Raw genomic sequence first — 21836 nt, forward strand, 5'->3', positions numbered from 1 at the left:
AACTAAGGTTATTATTTGCTGTATTTATTGCTAAGTCGGGAGCTCAAGGCCTTTAATGGCTGCTCTCGTGTTTCGTAGCTTAACTCTGCCTTTACGAGATGCCTACGTATCTCTGTGAATTAGAGAATCAAGCCAAAAAACATAGTTCTGATTTGTGGGGTGAGACCCCTTATATAGATGGTGGTCCTCAAATTGGACTTGGTATAGGAGACTTGGTGAATTAGAATGGACTTTGGAGTCCTAAATAGTAAAAAACTGATTCCTTATCCTTCTAGGTCCCTTAGAGGCTAATCTGCAAGGATTCATGTCCTTATTGGGACTCTTCTCAGTAGCTGATTTTTCTCTTATTAATTAATTACGAAATTAATTAATATTCAGGGTTTTTGGGCCTTCTTTGTTCCATCAGGTCTGATCTGGTCCATCAGGCATGATCAATGTGTTAACCTTTTTGCTCTGAATGTCATACATCTTCTTATTGGGCTTAGCAGCCCAAATCATGTATAACTACTTTAATATTTACACAATCAGGATTTATTTATCCCTATCACTTAGATAGCACTTTTATAAATGCTATTTAAGTTTTGATATTCAAACAACATCACTACTATAAATCTCTTACAAACGCTATACAAGATTTACATTTTATTAAAAAAATCTAATGTAATTATTTATTCCTATTATTAACCTATAATATTCCCTAAAAAATTAAAAATTATAAAAATAATAAAACTCGAAAATAAAAATTCAAATAGCTGAAAAAGCTAGAGTACTAACAAGTTCAAATATAAACAAATTAAAATTAAAAGAACCTTATAAAAGGTCAATACTTACAAATCAAATCATCCTAATTTATCCATACAATACATAATAAATCTAAAGTGTATGAACTACAAATTACAAAAAATATAGAAAACTACTCCAACAATGTGCCCTTGAGGAATCGGTGGGCCTAATATTTTTCCAGGAAGTGAACTTGCTTGCTTTCATGTTGCTCCAGTTCTCCTCTACATTAGCAACTTAAGCCACATTTATTCCCCTGAATTCATTTTTCTTGTTCTTTTTTTACTTAGGTTTTTGTTGTTGATTCATTGACATCCTCCTATGCACCTGCAACTTGAAGTATGATTTCAAATAGATCTAGAGAGAAAGAACTGAATACAACTCTAAATTCTGAAACACTTCTGATAATATAACCAAAGAATTTAACATACCCGGATATCAGTTAATAGTGAGACACTATTCTGCGACATGAGACAAACCACAACATGCAGCTAAACAAGAATTTTTTAGGCAAATTACTACTGGGTAAAATAATGATATATACTAAATTACTAACATGCAATGAAAGGATTTCAAAAAATTGAGAAAAGAATGAGCAAGCTAATACTTAATAATTTAAATTAATTATAAAATAATTCGTAAAAACAGAATAGATTAAATGTCCTATAAATTCATAACACAGTTTCATACTTCAAGCTACATTTGCTCTCAGCATACTTGGAGGCCCATCAACAATGTAGTTCAGTAGTTGTTCCACCTGAGCTCTCTCTCGCAGTCTCGCAGACTAAAACAAAAGTAATTACAAGTTTAAATACAACTAAACTTCTATAAAACCCAATATCAGAGAATATAACCCGGTACATGAATAGTTGGATATTACAAATTACAAATTTATAAAGGGTCTATTTAAAGCATTGCATTTTTGGAATATAGCATATTAAGACATGTGTAATTTAATTTGTACTTGAGGAAATAAGGCATCTTAGGTAATCAATATAGCTTTTACTAACCATTTGGCACATAATGGTTTCACATTCCAAATAAATAGTTTTAACAACACAAAATAATAAAAATAAGTCTATTCTTAAAGCAAGGTGATCCGCTTCTACAATCTCGTTTAATCAAGAACCACTCAAGTCAAATATAGCATTAAAGTATCGTGGAGGTACTTTTCCCCGTAATGGAACTTGGGTAAAGCTATTGTTTAGATGCAAAACAGAGAGATCCATCACCCCTACAATTTTAGAAATGCTAAAGAGAAAGAAAGCATAACCTTGATCCATAAAGTAAATACACTAATATTTTTACTAGATTAACCCAGCAAATAAAGATATGAAGTAATTATTTCAATACGTAACCAAGGATATAAGGCATCAATTTGCTTATCCAGTTATCGGGTATATCTCAATAAAAGTAAAGTAATGTGCAGAGAAAGGCACCCAAAGTGCACATATCAGCCAGGGCATATGTTTTGTTTGATAAATCGATTGGCATATAGATATATAGTGATTGCAAATAATTATATAAATTATCATATGAAAATATAAATATCTATGTAAATAAATTTAAATATTACCTGTGGACATTCTGAGTGTCTTTTAAGCAAGTTAAAGTTGTTTCAAAATTCAAAATAGAGCATAAAGAATGTTATTAGCTTTACGGATAACCAAACAAATGATGATGCTAAAATTGCAAAGAAATTTTCTACAATTAAAAAAATCCAGAGCGTGACAAAGTAATTTCTTAATTTAGCAGTTTAAAATATTAAGAATAAGGTAATTAGGCATCCATCGATTACAATAGATGCACTAATACATGTGTTTTGAACAGTTGCATACTTATCATTGCAATCTTACAAGTGAAATATCCTAAGTTTTCACATACAGTTACCTGTCAAAAATTTAAAGAGCAGAATGTTGTTCATGAATCAAAATATAAATAAATTAACACTAACATAAGTCAATTGGGCCAATAAGAAATTAAACAAACAAAACTAATACCTCAAATTAAAAGACTCCAAACCCTAAAATTAACGAGCTTACCTTAAAAGATGGATGTGATGAAACTCAAGTGAGAAAATTTTCCTAGGAGATGAATGGCAGAGATATGCTCGATTGAATATAGACTTAGTTGGGCTTCATTTGTACCATTTGGAACTCGATTGAATTTCTTCTTCATATAAAATCATATGTTCGATTGCAAGGTTAGGTAAGCTTCATTGTATATGATGGACAGCATATATGATTGAATATACATGTATATATTTATATAGAGCAGAAGAGAAAATGATCTGACGATGGTTAACGAACGAAGATGATGGTGGATTGTACACTGGTAGGTGGTTTTAGGTTTTTTTACCTATGTCAAGTATGGTGGCCGCTGGTGCTAATTTTTTTTTTTTACCTATGTCAAGTATGGTTCAAATCAGGATACATTAGTTTTAAGCAGAAAAAATAAATCAAAAAGAAAATAAAATCACTTGGAATACTTAAACTTCTAAAACGTTTTCAGAATCGCTACCTAAGAGTCAATAAATAGATAAAAATAAATAAAATATTACTTAAAATACATTAACTACTATAATGCTTAACTAAGTGCTATGCAGGTAAACACTTAGATAGCGTTCACCATAAAAACGCTATCCAAGTACTTTTTTTTTATTTTTCATTTTTTAAAAAATATTCAAATACTAACTTGTATAGCACTTTCACCTAAAATGCTATGTAAGTGCCTCACTTGCATAACACTTTTTTAAAGTGCTATACAAGCAGTGTTTCCTAAGCTTGATTTCGTAGTAGTGTTAGATTTAACCATGAAATCCTTATATTGTGAGAGCCGAATTCCTATTTGATTTGACCTTACTTCCTCTATACCTTCACACAAAATGAGGAAAACTATCCTCTTGGTCACAAGTTCGAATCCCACGGGAGGAGAATTTATGATTATGCCTCCTGAGACAGAGCCTGTCACTTAAATGCGGTTTACCATGGTTCACGTGGTTTGCAGGATATTGCGTGAGCCCGTAGGGTTTACCCAGTGCGCACCCGAAGGGTAGCGGCTGCGGGTTACCTACGATAAAAAAAAAATCTCTATCTTTTCACATATATGCTTTGTTGACTCACAGTTGATAATGATGTTGTACATGACATTATTAAGAGATTCGGTCAAAATGAGTAACAAGATACTGTTGAGTGAAACTTTCTCATTTCCTGGTTCAGTATATGTAGATGGATCTTTAGGATCATAGTGACCAGGAATGACTATATCACCTTCAGTTGCTTCAGGTACCCTCATAATAGGAATGAAGGGTCCATACTTGAGAATTTCAAGATATAATGGATGAGCGATCCTGATAAAGAACATCATTTTCTTCTTCCATAAAGTGTAGTTCACTTTGTCAAAGACAAGAATCTTGATACTATTAAGTTTCCGTGCACTCATACTTCCAAGACCTAATCTGTTTACTTTCAGATTTTGCTCTGATACCACTTGTTAGGTATGAATTGCAACACAGATTAGGGGGGTGAATATGTTTTCTTGATTTTCTTGATTTTATCTTCTTGAAAATCAGATTGTGTTATAGACAAAAAGGCCTTAAAGATCTTTCAAGATCTTGCAGTTTGAAGATTGCAAGATCAAGGGCCAAAAGCCCTTTTGTCTATTTCCACTTTAAGTGTAGCAAATCTTCAAATCTTCAAAATTCATCATGGCTCTTGATCTTGCAATCTTCAAACTGCATCCGTAGACTTTCTATTTTAGTGATAAAACAGTTTGTGGACTGATAATCTTGAATCTTCAAATTGTCTGTATTCTGAATTTTGAGTTACTATCGAGATCTATTTTACTATATAGAGAAGTCATATGTCGATATGTATAATGACTTATCGATATCTTTACTTCTCTATAGGTATTATGACTTGTGGATATGTCCACTTTTCTACAAGGAGTTTTGACTTGTCGATATCTCAACTTTTCTACATGCACTTTTGACTTGTCGATATCTCCACTTCTCTACATGCAGTTTTGACTTGTCGATATCTGCACTTCTTTTGACTTGTCGATATCTCCACTTTTCTACATGCACTTTTGACTTGTCGATATCTTTACTTCTCTACATGCAGTTTTGACTTGTCGATATCTCCACTTCTCTACATGCAGTTTTGACTTGTCGATATCTCCACTTCTTTAAATGCCTTGGACTTATCTACAAGTATAATGACAACTCTACAAGTATAATGAAATCTCTACAAGTAGAGTGACTTTTCTACAAGTCATTTTTGACTTCTCGACAGACATCTTTATACATCTTGATCTGGGACTTGTCGATATGTGACTTAGAACATTTTTCCAAAAAGAATATTACTCAATTCCAAACTTCTACACTTCTCTCTGAGGCATGATCAGGATTGATCTTATTCTAGAGTTTATTCCTTAACTTGATGGTTGTTCGTAGAAAAAATCTTTCAGTCTAACCTCCTTAACATTTTTACAGACGCAAGAGGTACAGTTACATAATACAAAAGATGATCATACAACTAAATCTTAGGGTTGTCCTGGTGACTTAGTCGTGTTATGTACATGCATGTCTTGTACAACACATATACCATGTCAAATTCATTTGTTGGCTTTAATACATTTAAAAGACTTTAGAAACTAATAACAAAGGCAGAGGGGGCGCAGAGAGCGCGGATTGAGCCACCGTATAGGGCCCCGAAAAACAGGTCCCCCAAATTTCAATGCCATATATATATATATATGTATATATATATATGTATATATATATATATATACGAGTAGAGCTACAAACGAACAGAGCCGCGCCAAGTTCTGTCCGAGCCGAGTTTATTTTTTTGAAACGAGCCCAGCCGAGCCGGATTTAATAACTGAGCAGAAAGTGATGCTCAAGCCGTGTCATTTATAAACGAGCCGAGTCCGAGCCGAACACGAGTTTGTTCACGAACAATCGAGCTAAGCCGAATTCGAGCCGAGCCGAGTTGTCCACTAATAATTTGCATATATTTTTCAATCGACCAACCTTAAAATGTTATTTATAATTTTGCAAGTTGTATTGAGATCAAATACAAGTCATATCTTACAATTATATACGCACACTCACATTTTACACCTGTTTCTTAATTTATGTCATTTTATTTTTCAAGACGAGCGCTTTAGGATTATATCCAATTTTATTTTAAATTACTGAGACATTCGTAATTTTAGAAATCGTACATTACTTTTTTAAACTGTCGATGTCGAAAATTTATTATATTTTGATATTTTACTTAAATTTGATTTATTCAAATTACAAGTTATTTAATGGTGTTTATGAAAATGTAAAGAATTGGAGATGAATATATCATGATAACAATGGTTGATAGTTTCCTAACGAAAAAACTAAATGTTAAGTTTTGAAAAATACACAGAAATTCTAGAATAATTAAATTATTAATAAATGATGAAAAAATATACTAATTAATAGATTTAAATAATTAGTATAATTTATTATTTATAATATATATATAAACTTTATCCGAGTCGAGTTACCGAACCGAGTTCGAGATAAATGAGCCGAGTCCGAGCCGAACATACAGAAAGCTCAGCTCGACTCATTTAATAATCCGAATTCATTTTCATGTTCAAGCTCGCCGAGTTCACCTTAAACGAGCCGATCCCGAGTTTTGTTCAGGAACGACTCTGTTTATTTGTAGCCCAATTTAAGAGCGATAATGTCGTAATAAAGTTTAGATCGATTTGCTTTGATGATAATCGAAAGTGAATTTTTAAATGAAGTAGAACTTTTTTTTTTGTTTTATTATACATTTTGATAGTTCATTTAGTAGTCGATATATGTCTATTTTTAATTTATATTAAAGTAAAAATTAAGGACCCAATTTTAAAATTTCGTATAGAACCCCCAATTTTTTTGTCCCGGCCCAGATTAAAAAGATGGTTATGTTGATGTGAAATCCTTTCCAAATAATGGTCCGTTTTTAAAATTGTAAATTATGTCACTAGTTTTTAAATTACTAGCTAATAATATACTAATAAAAAATATAATTTCTCAGATTATTATTTTCAGAAGTTGTGACTCAGATATGTATTAAATTTCATGTAATGCTATTAAAATGTAAGATTGAATTGGATCCAAATAATTCGATGTCCAGTCTGATTTAACCGGAAATTCATATCCGATTCAATTTAATTAGATATCGGAATATTCGAGTATCCGGTTAAATTGAATTCGGATGGGGAATAGAATTCTAGTGATATGAAAAATCGAATATTCAGTTTGAATTTCAAAATCAGACTGAATATGCGGTTTTGATCACCCCTACATTTGTATGTATATCGAGTTAAATACTTGCCGACAACTATAATATCAAATTAACTTTTAATTATTTAATTTTGGACCGATACGGTGGTCTATTATATAGAGTCCAAATCGCGGTGGGTCGTGAACTTAAAGATTAGAAAAGCTTTGATATGAGTTTATGAGCCTTCCGTTTAGGTTCGACACACTCCTGGACCTGAAGTAGGTTGTTGAAGAGGTATGACACACATTTTTTCCCCAAATTAATATAGCAATTCCGAATAAACGATATTCGTAATATATATACTATATCGATAAAAAAAATTATGGTGAGAGTTCAACCATCCACCCCTTATTTTATACATTTAGAAGTCTTTTACGGTTACGGTGATCTTGTAGTATGTTGCGGCTAAATCTTGAATGTGTTAATAAGTTTGAGTTTTTTGCCAAGAGTAATTAAGAATTAAGGAGGATGACGGTTCTTACGATATAGGTAAATCCCATCTGAAGAAAATCATAGGCCAAGCTATTGTCCCGCTTAATTTTATGTACTTTTTATGTATGATTATTTTAATTTATATCTACGACACACATATTTGTGCGCACACAAGCCGGGCGTCTTGTGCGAAAACACTCTCTTCCTTCTTTGAAATGAGGATAAGACTTTAAAATGAGGATAACACTGCGTACAGTATACCCTCTCCGGACACTGTCCTAAACGGTATTTAGGAGGTACGGTTGATTAGACTGCGTACGGTATAACCTCTCCAGACACTGTCCTACACAGTATTTACTAGGTACGGTTGATTGATTGATTGTGATCGTGTGTTATGTGCTGACGTTTGTATAACTATGTTTATAAATTATGATTGTTTCGGAACATGTTAGTATTTTATTAAAAATTCATTTTACCATACTTTTTTCAAAAATACAACATTATTTTATTAATTAGAAGTGTCGTGGTTGTTGTGGGTGAAGTTGTGAACTATTAAAAACAAGAGATCCATGAAACACAAGTGATTGACAATTTATCTATGGGCTAAACTAGCTACAACCGGGAGTTCATGAAATACAAAGCAAAAACAGTTCCTTCAAAAGAACTATTTATGCTCAAACAAAAGTACAACACTCCCAAAAATCAACTCTCTTTCTTTTCTCAAGAGAGGAAACAAAACAAATCATTAAGATTGCATTCACCATGGTTTTATCCGTGCATCATGCTTAATTATTTTCACACACACACAAACAAAAACATGCAATGTCCAAACGAGTAAGATACCACTACATCGAGTGTCTGGTTATTTTCTCCATCTTACAATGCGTAAAACTAGGGGTGTACACGAATCGGGTTGGGCGGGTTGGGAGAATTTAGCAACCCAACCCAATTAGTTCGGGTTTTCAAAATTTCAACCCAACCCAAACCGTTTAAATTTGTAACCCAAACCAATTTGTATACTTCGGTTTGGTTCGGTTTGGATCGGTTTGATCGGTTTATTAAATATACAAAATTAATATAAAAAATTATAATAAAACATAAGGTTTCAAAGTTTAAAACACTTGAAAATATTTCAAAACAATATTACAATCTTCCATATTCAATAACCTTAAGCATCTAATTTTCGACATCAAAAGTACTAATAATATTGCTTACGCTTTAAATATTGGAATGAATCATTAATGCAAAAAATATAACATTAATCAAACATCTATTGTTGTTACGAAATGAACTACGAACATAGAGGTTATAAGTTACATTTAGAGTTAGAGATATATGGATGTATGTAAATGGTCTAAACATAATTTTGAATTAACTTATTAGCATGTACATATATATTTTAATCGGGTTGGGTTGGATTGGTTTAAAATTATCGAAAATCATATCCAACCCAATTAAATCGGGTTGACATTTTTTCAACCCAACTATATATCGGGTTGAAAAAAATCGGTTTGGTTCGGCCGAAATAGGGTCGGTTCGGTTTGGATTGGTCGGGTTGGCCAAACCGTGTACACCAACCATACGTAAAACAAAAGAAATCACATGCCATGATGCAAGCATGACACAATCATGACATCAGCATGGTCAAAGTTGAGCAGCAATATCCTCAGAAATCTTAGCCAAAGACCTGAGATTACAACCAATGATAGTATCAGCAAACAAACAAGTATCTTCCTTACTACTCCCCACCGGAACATCCACCACATACGACTCCACCACCTCAGTCTTGCCACCTTTAATCTGCACCAACTTAGTAGTTGACTGATAATTCTCCAACATGTGGTCCCCACCGATAATACTAAAAACCATGACATGCAAATCATCGTTCAGGTTATCAAGCCTCTCCATGCTACTTCCACCAGGTAAGCCGGAAACAACCATAACCTCCCTAACACTGCCGATGCCGCCGTCGCCGAAAGTCATCGTGCAGCTCTTGACAAACTTCTTGTAGGCCTTAGGGTTGTCGAAACGTCTAACCATTGACCAAACCAAATGTAGTGGTGCATCAATGGTTTGGACCATGCTTGAGCTGGCTTGGCTTGATGTTTTCATATTTTTTTTTGAGCTAGCTTGTGTTGAGTTTTTAGGATATTTATAGGGCAAAAATGTTGTGTCATTCAACTGTATACAGCTTTTTTTAATACTCGAATGCGTATTTTAAAATGAATATAATTATATCTTTATACTTTAATTTAGATTTTTCTTTTTTTATTAAACTTTAAATAACAATTTTTTATTTACAATAAAAAAATTAAAAATTATTTATAAAATTATTTTTTAAATCAATATTAAAATATATGTCGAACCCGCAGATAGATTAACATTTTAGGTGGTGGGCGTATGGAGAAACCTTGAAAAGCGGAGATACTTGCATTTGCTATTTTTAGTTGGTAGATATTTTGGTCAGGTACAATGACATGTATAGCAAATAAAATATGTACATCCGCTAGCTAGCTCGAGATCCATGTCTTTATTTTTATTCATATTTTAAATTACCTAGGGAAGGGGACACTCACATTATTGAATCATTATTTTTAGAATTTTTAAAATTTGGATATAATGATTAGACAACTAATTCAGTGAACTTAGCTTTTCTTGGAAGCAAAAGATCGGATTAGAAGTTTGTAAGATACGTATCATATTTTCGAATCAAACTCGAGCCTATCAAAAATTTTACGGCCAAGGTTCGAACTTGAAATTATAGACTCGGTTGAACTCGAATTGAGTTTGACAATGTTCGACTCGGCTCGATTACAACCTATAACCTATCCGTGTTTTCAAATCCGATTAGTCCGTATGAATCTTAATTCGTACATTATGAATAAATATTAGATACAAAATAAAATTTCAAAAGATTTAAAATTTGTGAAATATATAATATGTTCAAGATATATAATAAACTATAAATAACTGATTAAATAGGGATATCACATTAAAATTAATTAAGATTATAAAAAACAACCGATTTTTCATTCGATTAAACCCTGATTCATCGATTAATCCTAAATCTGTAATTCAACCAATTAGCTGCGATTACCAATCAATCAATAAATCAAACATACCCCGCATAAAACAGTATTTGGGGAGGGTATAATATACGCAAACTTACCGTCATTCAAAATAATGAAAAAATTGTTTTCGCAGAAGATCCTGAGTTTGTGTATATATAGAGATGTGTGGGTGTAATATACACAAACTTACTGTCATTCAAAATAATAAAAAAATTATTTTTGCAAAATACCCCGAGTTTGTGTATGCATAGAGATGTGTGTTCAAAATAAAAAAGATATATAATGATACGTAAAAGTATGTAAAAACTCAACATAAAAAATTTAGTCATATAATATGTATTTTCTTCACATGGAACTTATCTATACCGTGAAAATCTTTGTTTATTAGATTGGTTAAGCCCTTTCTCTTTCTCGTTCGACCAATCTATTATATATCTAATACAGCAACAAGGGGGTTCGCTGAGCAAATTTAATCATAAATACAGTAATTAATAAACAAATTTAATCATAAATACAGTAATTAATATCCATACATGATTTGTTTTAACCATTAATACTCATTCATTATATAATTAATACCGATTCATTCATGTAATTTTTACTACCTCAATTAAAACATAATTAATATGCAACTTATTCATTATTATATATTTAATACGGATTTATTCATGTAATTTCTATTACCTCAATTAAAATATCATTAATATGCAAGTCATTAAAAATAATTTTTTCATAAAATTTACATACTCTATTAAAAAAAATTAGTATAAAAAAATTTAATGATAACCTTTGCATTAGAATTCATATAATACATAATTGACTTACTAATATCGATTAGTTGTTGCATACTTAGTATATATATTTATTTATAACTAATTATTATAGAGATACATGCATGCATCATATAATACATAAGTTATCACATAAGTGACTTACTAATATCGATTAATTATTGTATACTTAATATATATATATATATATATATATATATTTATAAATAATTATTATATAAATACATGCACGCATGCATGTATCCATAGATACATACATACATATATCCATACAAACATATGTACGTATGTACGTACATGTGTATATATATAACAATTTAGTTAGAGATATTATATTTTCAGAGCAGATTCTTAATTATCAGAGCAAAACAATAAAATATTATATTACCATGAGTTTTTTTTCTATTTGGCATGTGGCAGTCATGTCTTGTCCTTTTTATTTGTTTCGAAAATTAAAAACCTAATATTCAAATGAAATTTCTCTTTTAGTTAATGATTCAATTTTTTTTGTCAACAAAAAATAAAATTGTACTTATTTTTAACGTAAGTTAAATTCTAAAGACGAGAATACATAAATTATTAATTATCAAATTAATAATATAAATAAGTGAATTTTAAATATAAAGTAAAAATCATTATTAATTGTAGTAGTAATAATTTTAAATTTCATTAAAAATAAAAAATATTTAATTTGAATAGCAGGTCTATAAAACATATATATTAAAAATTCTAATAATAATAATTATTATTATAGTAATAATAATAATAATAATTATTATTATTATTATTCTTATAAAAAAAATAAACAATATTAATACATGAGAAACTTGAGTACAAAATCATGTTATTTATAAAAAAGGTGGTAATACATTTAAATTATAATAAATTTATTTTTACAAAATATTATTGTTCGTCGTTAATCTTAATGACAAAAATATATATATATATATATATATATAGATAAAAAGATATGCGAAAATCGTACAAAATCTTACTATTAAAATAAAATTTATTTATTTATATTAATTGGTCAAACTTGAGTAAAGAATACTTCGTCTCTCTTCGCCCCGCCTCGAAAAACAGCACATCGCCCATTCGCTTCGCACCCCAATTATGACATCTCTCATTTCCCACTTCACACCCAACTTTAATCACACAATTGACTGACATATAACATATTTATCACATTATAGTCTAATATAAATATTTGTGAATTAAATATAAAAAACAAATTAACTAGAGAAACTTATATATTAAATATGATTATGTGCATCGCAACCATTTATACCTCTAACTGAATAAATATTTATATTTAATCATGTCATACTTTAAGTGTAGGGCTGAGCATTCGATCGGTTCGGTCCAAAACCGGACCGAACCGAATGGACCGAAAAACCGAATAGTCATTTTTTCTTGGAACGAACCGGACCGAAGTTATATTATGAACCGGACCGGACCGAACCGAAATAATTCGGTTCGGTCCGGTTTTGGACCGAATCGACCGAAATTTTTTTCAAAAATAAAATTGCATTAAAAATTAAATCACAAATTATAAATTTTAAAATATAATTAAATTAATGTGATATGTAGAGTTCTAATACTCCATAAATATAATTACAAATTAAAAATTTTGATTATAATTTTTAAGATATATGTAAAATATATATAATACAAAATTATAGTATTTATGATTTGGTCTATTCGGTCTATTCGGTCCGGACCGAAATATTTGTGAAAAGAACCGAACCGAACCGAATTTTAATTCGGTCTATTCGGTCCGGATCGAATAAACCGAATTTCTGAAAAATTTAGGACCGAACCGAACCGAATTAGCACGGTTCGGTTCGGTTTTTCGGTTTCGGTTCGGTTTTGCTCAGCCCTATTTAAGTGTTATATTCTTATATTTACACAAAAAAATAAATTCAGGACTTTTATATATATATATATATATATAGAAACACACACATATATATGTATATAATATATATATATATATACATATATATATATATATATATTCTTATATTTACACAAAAAAATAAATTCAGGAATTTCATATATATATATATAGACACACACACATATATATATGTAATATATATATATATATTCTTATATTTACACAAAAAAATTAAATTCAGGACTTTCATATATATATATAGACACACACACATATATATGTATATAATATATATATATATATATGTATATCTATGTGTTAATTTATGCAAAAACCCTTTAACTTATGGTATTCATAATTCATAAAATATATGATTATGTTGGTTTGCATTGATATTTTACGGCATCATCATGACGTGAATGAATAATATTAACTAAAATAAATAATCTTGGTAAAGTTTACATATGAAATACAACCGAAAAATGTGAATTTATTAATATTTTTCGAGAGAGTGGAAAGAGTTACTAAAGTCGGAAATTAAAATTGAATAATACTAAAATTCAAATAACAATAATAAAATAAAATTTTATGTAAACAAAGCAATTACTAAAATTTCTAAAAAACTTCCATAGATCGTTCTTAACGGTAAAAAATAAGAAATGCCACTGGTCTCTACGTCAATTGTATATAAACATCATTGCACCAATGTCACCACAATAAAAATCTACTCATATACATAAATAAATCCATCAACATTAGGAGGGGATAACATAAAATATTATCATAAAGTATAACTAAAATAATATTGATTCGTCTAATTTAGAGTATGCCCGTGCATTGCACGGGCTATAGAGTTAGTTTATTGTTAAAGCCGCAATCATATCAATCAATGTGACAACGACACTTGCTTTCTCTGTGAATTCATGAGGTGGATATGAAAAATACCGAGACATATGATTATTATAAAAATAATAATCAATCAATTTGATGAGCGCGATAAGATAACTCAAATGTTTAAGGGCTTATCTTTTGTCGTCCCAGTTTCTGGGTTCGATTCTCGCTCAACCTGAAAATTTGTTAGAACATATACTAAGATAAATAAAAATTAAACGATTCTTAGACTTAGGGTTTGGCCCACATGGATGATTTCTGACGCAACACATAATTAAACTATAATTTTTATCCGGGAAAAAACTGCAATCCTCACTTTGGTATAGTCATGAACATCAAATTCCTCGGACTCCACCATCTTTCCTCTCTATCTCTCTCTCCTTAAGTCGTTCGTGAGTTATTTAGTTTTACGATTACCGATTTTTAAAATATTTAATATATATCAATCAATAATTTGTTAACTATACTTACAAACGGCCGAGTTTTATTTCTCATGTACTCGATTTGGATTTTATTAATTGAATGCTATGTAAGTCCGACTTTATTTCAAAAAAAAAAACGGCCAAGTTTTAGAATATTTTTAATATGTTCCGATCAATGATTTGTTAACCGTAATTACAATCAACGATGTTCTTTAATATCTTTACAAACATGCATTGTCTAGTTAATTCTACATTTGAAATACGTATAATAGCTTTTGTTTTTGTTCAATTCTGTCTCATAGCTTGTGACATGGAGTGTTGCAAGTTTGTAAAATGTCTCAAGAAAATAGTTATTGATCAGAGAATGCAAGAATACCAAATTTGGTTATAAAAAATTGGACGTGGAATTATATATTTTTTTTATTAATTGATATCGATGATAAATATTTTTGTAACAAGATATAAATAACAAGAAAATATGGACTGAAAACAGAGAAAAACAGGGAAAATATAACACACAGTTTGTAAGGTGGCAACATTGTGTTGGAGAGAGAGAGAGAAAACAGTAAGAATTTCTTGAGAGAGAGAGAAAGAAAACCAATTGTTCCTCTTCCAGAAAACAATGGTTGAAGAGAGGTTCCTCTTCTGAGATCATCCCTGGAAAGGCAGTCAAGAACACATGCAATATATTTAATTTTTTTTGATCTTTTGTGATCTTTTATTTCATACCATTCCTTTGCAACCCTTTTTCAAGAATTGCATGCAATTGTTTTTACCTCAAGGGAATTCATATTATATAGCAACAACTGGATTATTTCTCTTTTGACTGCCTTTTTGTCCTGTTTTCAGGTATAATATTCTGCCTCTTTCTTTACATTTTACCTTTTGCTTTTTGCCACATTGCTTGCTATTGATGATATGTTGATTCTTTTCTGTTGTTCCTTGAAAATTACATGTAGTTTTGCATCCAATACTTTTTTGCAAGATTCTTTATGGCTTTGCTATGTTTAAATGCACCAGGTTATGCAATTTTTGATGGAGAAAACAGAGTTGTGACATAAATTTGTGCAATAGGATTCGAAGATGAGGGACCCTAATTTGTTCATCATTTTTAAGAGGGAAATTTTATTTTTATTGTGATATTGTTTGGCTGAGGTGCAAGTTTGGTGGTACATTTTTGTTTGTGATTTTGTATGAATTGGTGGTATTGTAGTTGCTGTTGTATCACACGTCCGAGGAGGTCCGAGTAGTTTATAACTCCTCGGACAGTGGTTGCATAAGAAAGCTGGCCATTAATTAGTATTGAAGTGTGTCGAAAATCCTGGATTTTGGCAGATTTTGTTACTGCCTTCCACCATTGTAGCATATGGTTTTGCTAGCAATGGGGGTTAGATTGAACACAACTGGAATTCAACTATCCTCTTTTACATTTTTTGTTCTTCTTTTACAAATTCAAGGGCATTGCAACCTGAATTCTGAAGGTATGGCATCTGCTTAACGCCTATCTCTCCGTGTATGTGTAATTAATTTAGAAAAACAAATCAACTATTACATGCTTTAAAATGGAAATGCAGGATTGGCGTTATTAGCTTTTCGTGCAGCAGTTGAATTGGATCCTCATGGTGCTTTAATGGACTGGAATACTAATGACTGCAACCCATGCATGTGGTCTGGTGTTCACTGTGTTGATGGTCAAGTGCAAATACTGTAAGTTTCAATTGTACTTCATGTTAATGATAGAGTTACATACTCTAGTCGCTGATAGAAAATATAATCAATGTCTACATTCTTGAATTCGGAGGATCTGTCCTGATATAAGAGTAACTAAATCTGTTCTAAAAAGATCTAGTTGTTTTGATCTATATTGGAATTATAGTGATTCATTTGTCGGAGACAATCATAGGAAAAATATGTTGTCAAGTGTTAATGTGAGAAGAGAAATGTGTTCTGGTATTTTACATGTAATTGTTTATTGTACAAAAGGAATCTGAATGGGCTTTCGCTGAAAGGAATATTAGCACCAGATCTTGGAAAACTTACTCACCTGCGAATACTGTAAGTACAACTTATACTTTGGATTGAATAGTCAGATTTATGTTATAAGTTACTTCGTAGATGTTCTATTTATGTAGTGGAGGTAACAAAATTGATTGCCTAGCAGCTCGTCCGCATAGTTCTAATACACAGTATATTCATGTTTGTTTAAGACTACAAATGTGCATGTGTTTCTGTTTCTGGGTACCTAGGGCAATTTTGAGTTTATTACTTTGTTTGGATAACAAATATGCTGTACAAGGTTAGTGTTGAGTTTCTACAGGATGCATAAGATTGTTAGATAATCTTTTTGAATTAATATAAACATTGAATAATCTATTTGCATTGACAGGGTACTCTCTCAGAATCAATTTTTTGGCTCTATCCCGAAGGAGTTTGGTGAACTTGCAATGCTGGAGATAATGGACTTGAGAAATAATAGTCTAAACGGTACGATTCCTACAGAGATTGAAGTGATGCCTTCACTCAAGTGTTTGTAAGTCCATTTTCTACTGTTATTTTTAGAATTTTTTAATGATCTGGTATCTTATATCTATGATAAACAAGGCCTTCAACTTCAATATACCTGAACCAGGTTACTTCATAACAATAAGTTCGAAAGGATAGTTTCTCCACAAAACCGAAATTTTGATATGCCTTGTGAAATGCACTCTGATGGAAGCAATTTATCTGGTGCTGCCGCAGAATATGCTTGCCTAAATAGAAAATTAGGCCACTGGTAAGCTCTTATAATTCCTTAAACTTTTTCCTGAACGTCTTGCTAACTACTCGCCCTGCTCTTCGCCTGTAGTCTGTAGATTTGTCATCAAGAATGCGTCATTTGTTCATTTTGCGATTTAACACTTGCCAGAGCACATGCACAAGACTTTCATTGTCTACACCCTTTGCAAACCTCTCTTAGTGCTGTACACACTTAAAAATATTCTAAAATATTATAATTTAACTTTTGTTTCTTAATTTGAAGTCGAAGTGTACAATATTTGGTTGGAGCAAAATTTATTGAAAAACTTGTAGCTTAAATAAATTAAACATATTTGTGGATTGCTCAGCCTCTTGTGAATAATTGAAGTGCAGAGAGTTTTAATCATTATGAAACTTAGGTGTGATTACCTCTGAGAGAACTAAATTAAACATCTCTAAACTGTTTACTATATGCCGCTGAGTGTTGGTTGCTGTATATGATTTTATTTCTCAGTTATAATGCCAGTCAATTGGTTCGGTATATCTATTTGGTCAAATTCTTAGTGCATCTAAATATATGTTCCAGTAGTAAACAACCATATTTGAATTAGAGCTCTGTAGTATTATAATCTACAGGCACATACATTTTTAGATAATACGCTAAAGCTGTCTGCTCTTCAAAACACCTATCAGTATGCTCTGGACAGTAGCTCGGATATTTATAATTTGTAGAAATTGTCTAATATGTAGAATGCCTTCTAGAATTCCTGCTACTGGAGAACTAGGTGCTTTTAAACTATTTGTTTACATAGGCATCTTCCCAATCTTTTGTGTAGCATCTTGCATTGTGATATATTATCATTGAAAAAAGCAGAAGCCTTTATGAAATCAGAATCCCTGTTGAAAGCAGAACTCTCAGCACACAGATCAAAGAGAAACTCAATAGTTATCGCCATATATTGCCTTCTTAAGTTTATTCAGATATTGGAAGTATGAGTGATTTTATCATAGGAGGTTATCCACAGATGGTCTCTGGCTTGATATGATGAATTTACATAAATCGTACTTCTATATCATATGTATGTACAATTTTTAGCTTTCCCACTGTAACTGCTTCATCCATTCCCTAGAAAAAAATTGGTCTTATCAGTACCGAACTGATACCTAAGCTCCTAATATATTTTACGATGAATGATTTAATTATCCTCTTTTAAATAATGTGAACTCTAATCTCCTATGTGAAAACATGATAAAAAAATGATTTTCATCTAATTTTTTATGGTTATATATTATTTGGTGCTTCAGGGGACGGGGAATTGTGGGCAGTTACTTGAAAGCACCAATCTATTTAAAAACTACACCTATCGTCTATTTTTATGCTGCTCAGTTCTAGCGTATTGTTTATATTAATTTATTATGATGTTTGAAGGTTCAAACATGAAGAAGGCATCTCTTCTGAAAATGCAGATGATAGCTGTGAAAATCTAACAAGTACGCACAAGATATTTTAGTATGTAAAGAGCAATTGGACTGATAGTTTAAGCTTATAATTTTACTGAAGTAGAATTTTCGCACTCTGCAGGTGCTATTGAGCCACATATAACGAACCTAGTTAACACTGTACGTCGTAGGCTAGCTGGAGAGTCCGTCAATTTAATTGCCGCTCGTGTTAGTGGTCCTAATCCTGAGGAGACCATTATTGCCCTTCCTAGTACTAGAAGTAGTGGTTCGTTTCCTGCTATACCAAAAGAAAAGAAAAACCCTTCTCTTTCACCTGCTGAATCTCCTCAAGGGCCTCACCATGCTGTTGGCAAAGCTAAGGGTACAGAGAAAGATGGACATTCTGGAGATAACGGGAAATATATAATTGGAGTGTTGGTTGCTTTTTTTGTCGTAATAGTGGCTACCATCTTGTTCTGTGTCTGCCGTACCCGGGCAGTAAAAAACATAAGACCTTGGAAATCTGGATTGAGTGGACAGTTGCAGAAAGCATTTGTGACAGGTACTTTCTCCATATGAACACATCAATCTTCTACACACTTTTGGTCTACAGGTCATTATAGTTGTTTCTGTTAGCTTATTTTAGATCTAGCTTTTATCATTGAAACTATAATGCAATGATCTTATTCCTGAACTGGATTCCTACTATGCAGTTCTGCAGTGTTTTGCGGGTTTGCAATCATTTACGTAGGCAGCCAGTTAATTCAATTTTCTTAAAATTAACTGGCCAATTAAGGGCTGAGCATAATTATGTTTCAACACAAACCGGCTAATAGAAACCGTCCAAACCAAAATTTAAGGATTTTAAACAGTTTGGTTTTCTAATTAGAAAACCGAAAGTTTCAAATTGGTTCGGTTTTCACTCAACCAAAATAACTGAACCGAACAATTACTACATGTATAATATAAGTAATATTTTTTTAATTTACCTAAAATATTTGAGTGTGGACCATTATTGCATTTGTTTATCACTTTCAAAATTATTAACTGACCTATATATCAGGTTCTTATTGTTATAATTTAGAGGGGATGGTCTAGATTTATTTTGTCTTGAATTAGGGATTATGTTCCATATTTTCAGGTGTTCCTAAGCTAAACCTGCATGAGCTAGAAACTGCCTGTGAGGATTTCAGCAACATAATTGAAACTCACAATTCCTACACTGTCTACAAGGGAACATTAACTAGTGGAGTCGAAATTTCTGTTACCTCAACCTCAATAACTTCTCGCAAAGAGTGGTCAAGGCGTTCGGAAATAGGGTACAGAAAGCAGGTTAGGCATTTAAGTATGCGTCGAGAACTTATCATGTTTGAAATTTTGATTTTATTCTCTAATAGGTAATTACATGCCTCCTTCTCTATATGGCATATTTTAGATTGATTCACTCTCACGGATAAACCACAAGAATTTTGTCAACCTTATTGGTTTCTGTGAGGAGGATCATCCTTTTGCTCGGATGATGGTATTTGAGTTTTCTCCGAATGGGACCCTATTTGAGCATCTGCACAGTAAGTTCATACAATCTCAGTGATTCAATTGATAGCTCATTGTTCACTAAGATGTATTGAGGGATGCTCATTTTGATTTTATTCTTTATTTAGTTAAGGAATTGGAACACCTCGACTGGAATGCTAGGGTGAGGATCATAATGGGAACAGCTTACTGCCTACAATACATGCATGACTTGAAACCTCCACTACCGCATTCCAACCTTAAATCAGATGCAATTTTTTTAACTGAAGATTATGCTGCAAAAGTATGCTTCTTTCTCAACATCCTTCAATTCGAGAAGCTTTAAAATTGCAAGTGCATAATTTTTTTGTCGCTGAGAAATAAGAACCTGTAGTTGCATGGAATACATACTCAGATGTTCTATTAATTACATTTTACTTGTTTCCCTCTTCCGCTCCAGGTTGCTGAGATTGGATTTTGGAATGAACTTCATCACAAATCAAGGGTGGTTCCAGGAAATGAGTCCGGGCATTGTAAGCTTCCACCACTTCCAGATGTTGAAACAGATATTTACAATTTCGGAGTTTTGCTGCTCGAGATAGTTTCAGGAAGGCTTCCTTATTCAGAAGAGCAAGGGCACATTTCAATCTGGGTAAATCATGATTACAAAAAGATGCATATACTTTTAAAACCCCTATTTATACTTGTAACATAACATGGTAAACTGATTTTTTTAGGCATCTGAGTTCCTGAATGATAGCAGCAAGTTTGACTGTATGATTGATCCAATTTTGAAGTCCTTCAAAACTGAGGAGCTTGAAGTTATATGTAAAGTGGTTCAAGAATGCATTGAGAAAGATCCGAGGAAGAGACCGAGTATAAAAGAAATAATACCAAAGCTTAGAGAAGTTATTAGGGTGTCACCTGATGCAGCTACACCAAGACTATCTCCCCTTTGGTGGGCTGAGCTCGAGATTTTGTCAGCGGAAGCAGCCTAATTTGAGACAAGACTGTCCATGTTGTAACATTCATAACTGGTATACAAAGTACAAAGTTACATAGCCTCCTCCCCTCCCCTCTTTCTATAGAGCCTATCTATATGTTGTATAAATTTGTGTTTTGTATGTTACTTCTCTGTAATATCACTTTCATATTTCACTAATTGCAGACATCTACCTCCCCCAACTTTCATAAATTTGTGTTTTTGGTACATTGGAAACAGTTTTTTTGGAGGGAATACTGTGTTTAATTAGTATACGAAACAAGAAAGATCAGTTTCAGGCTTGAATTTGTTCACAATCAATTTCACAAATAGAAGAACAAGTGCTTATATTTTTAGCAAAACTCTATTGTAAATGTAAATGCATTCTCTCATTATTTTTACATTTGTTCTCTTGTTTCGTATCTTTGGTAACTGCATTTGTCGAATGTCTGTTACTTGAAGCAATCAACATTACACCAAGCATATCCTACATAGAAATTGAATGTGTTTCTGTTGCTTTGGGAGCTGAATTTTCTCACGAACGCATACACAATATCATGAAACT

General features: G+C 31.8%; 2 protein-coding genes and 1 long non-coding RNA gene across 4 annotated transcripts; 1 reads left to right on the forward strand and 2 right to left on the reverse strand.

Annotated features, from left to right (window-relative positions):
* Positions 1–793: 793 nt before the first annotated feature.
* On the reverse strand, positions 794–3186 carry LOC141696529 (uncharacterized). The gene is made up of 2 exons (XR_012564454.1): positions 2823–3186; positions 794–1564 (listed from the first exon to the last, which is right to left on the reverse strand). It is a non-coding gene; the product is annotated as an uncharacterized LOC141696529 (long non-coding RNA).
* Positions 3187–8895: 5709 nt separating this feature from the next.
* On the reverse strand, positions 8896–9678 carry LOC141698019 (abscisic acid receptor PYL12-like). Its single transcript, XM_074502612.1, has one exon. It carries the CDS (start codon positions 9636–9638, stop codon positions 9171–9173), a length of 468 nt encoding a protein of 155 aa, XP_074358713.1. The 5' UTR covers positions 9639–9678; the 3' UTR covers positions 8896–9170.
* A 5475-nt stretch (positions 9679–15153) lies between these two features.
* Positions 15154–21609, forward strand: LOC141695060 (protein MALE DISCOVERER 2-like). 2 transcript variants are annotated; one of them, XM_074499295.1, is made up of 13 exons: positions 15154–15450; positions 15622–16082; positions 16176–16308; positions 16585–16656; positions 16988–17131; positions 17231–17374; positions 18767–18828; positions 18920–19339; positions 19919–20109; positions 20213–20345; positions 20439–20593; positions 20750–20941; positions 21027–21609. In XM_074499295.1, the coding sequence occupies exons 2-13, from the start codon at positions 15968–15970 to the stop codon at positions 21285–21287; spliced, it is 2022 nt and encodes a 673-aa protein (XP_074355396.1). In that variant the 5' UTR covers positions 15154–15450; positions 15622–15967; the 3' UTR covers positions 21288–21609. The 2 variants fall into 2 exon arrangements, with proteins under 2 accessions (XP_074355396.1, XP_074355398.1); XM_074499297.1 differs by lacking the exon at positions 15154–15450 and having other exon boundaries at positions 15575–16082.
* The last annotated feature ends 227 nt before the right edge of the window (positions 21610–21836 follow it).

Source organism: Apium graveolens, chromosome 11 (assembly GCF_009905375.1).
Source record: "Apium graveolens cultivar Ventura chromosome 11, ASM990537v1, whole genome shotgun sequence".
NCBI classification, from domain to species: domain Eukaryota; kingdom Viridiplantae; phylum Streptophyta; class Magnoliopsida; order Apiales; family Apiaceae; genus Apium; species Apium graveolens.

Coding starts and splice junctions, on each gene's coding strand:
- LOC141695060 (XM_074499295.1), top strand. CDS start 15,968: ATGGTTTTGCTAGCAATGGGGGTTAGATTGAACACAACTGGAATTCAA. Junction 16,657..16,987: donor CTTACTCACCTGCGAATACT/GTAAGTACAACT, acceptor TTGCATTGACAG/GGTACTCTCTCAGAATCAAT. Junction 18,829..18,919: donor TAGCTGTGAAAATCTAACAA/GTACGCACAAGA, acceptor CGCACTCTGCAG/GTGCTATTGAGCCACATATA.
- LOC141698019 (XM_074502612.1), bottom strand. CDS start 9,638: ATGAAAACATCAAGCCAAGCCAGCTCAAGCATGGTCCAAACCATTGAT.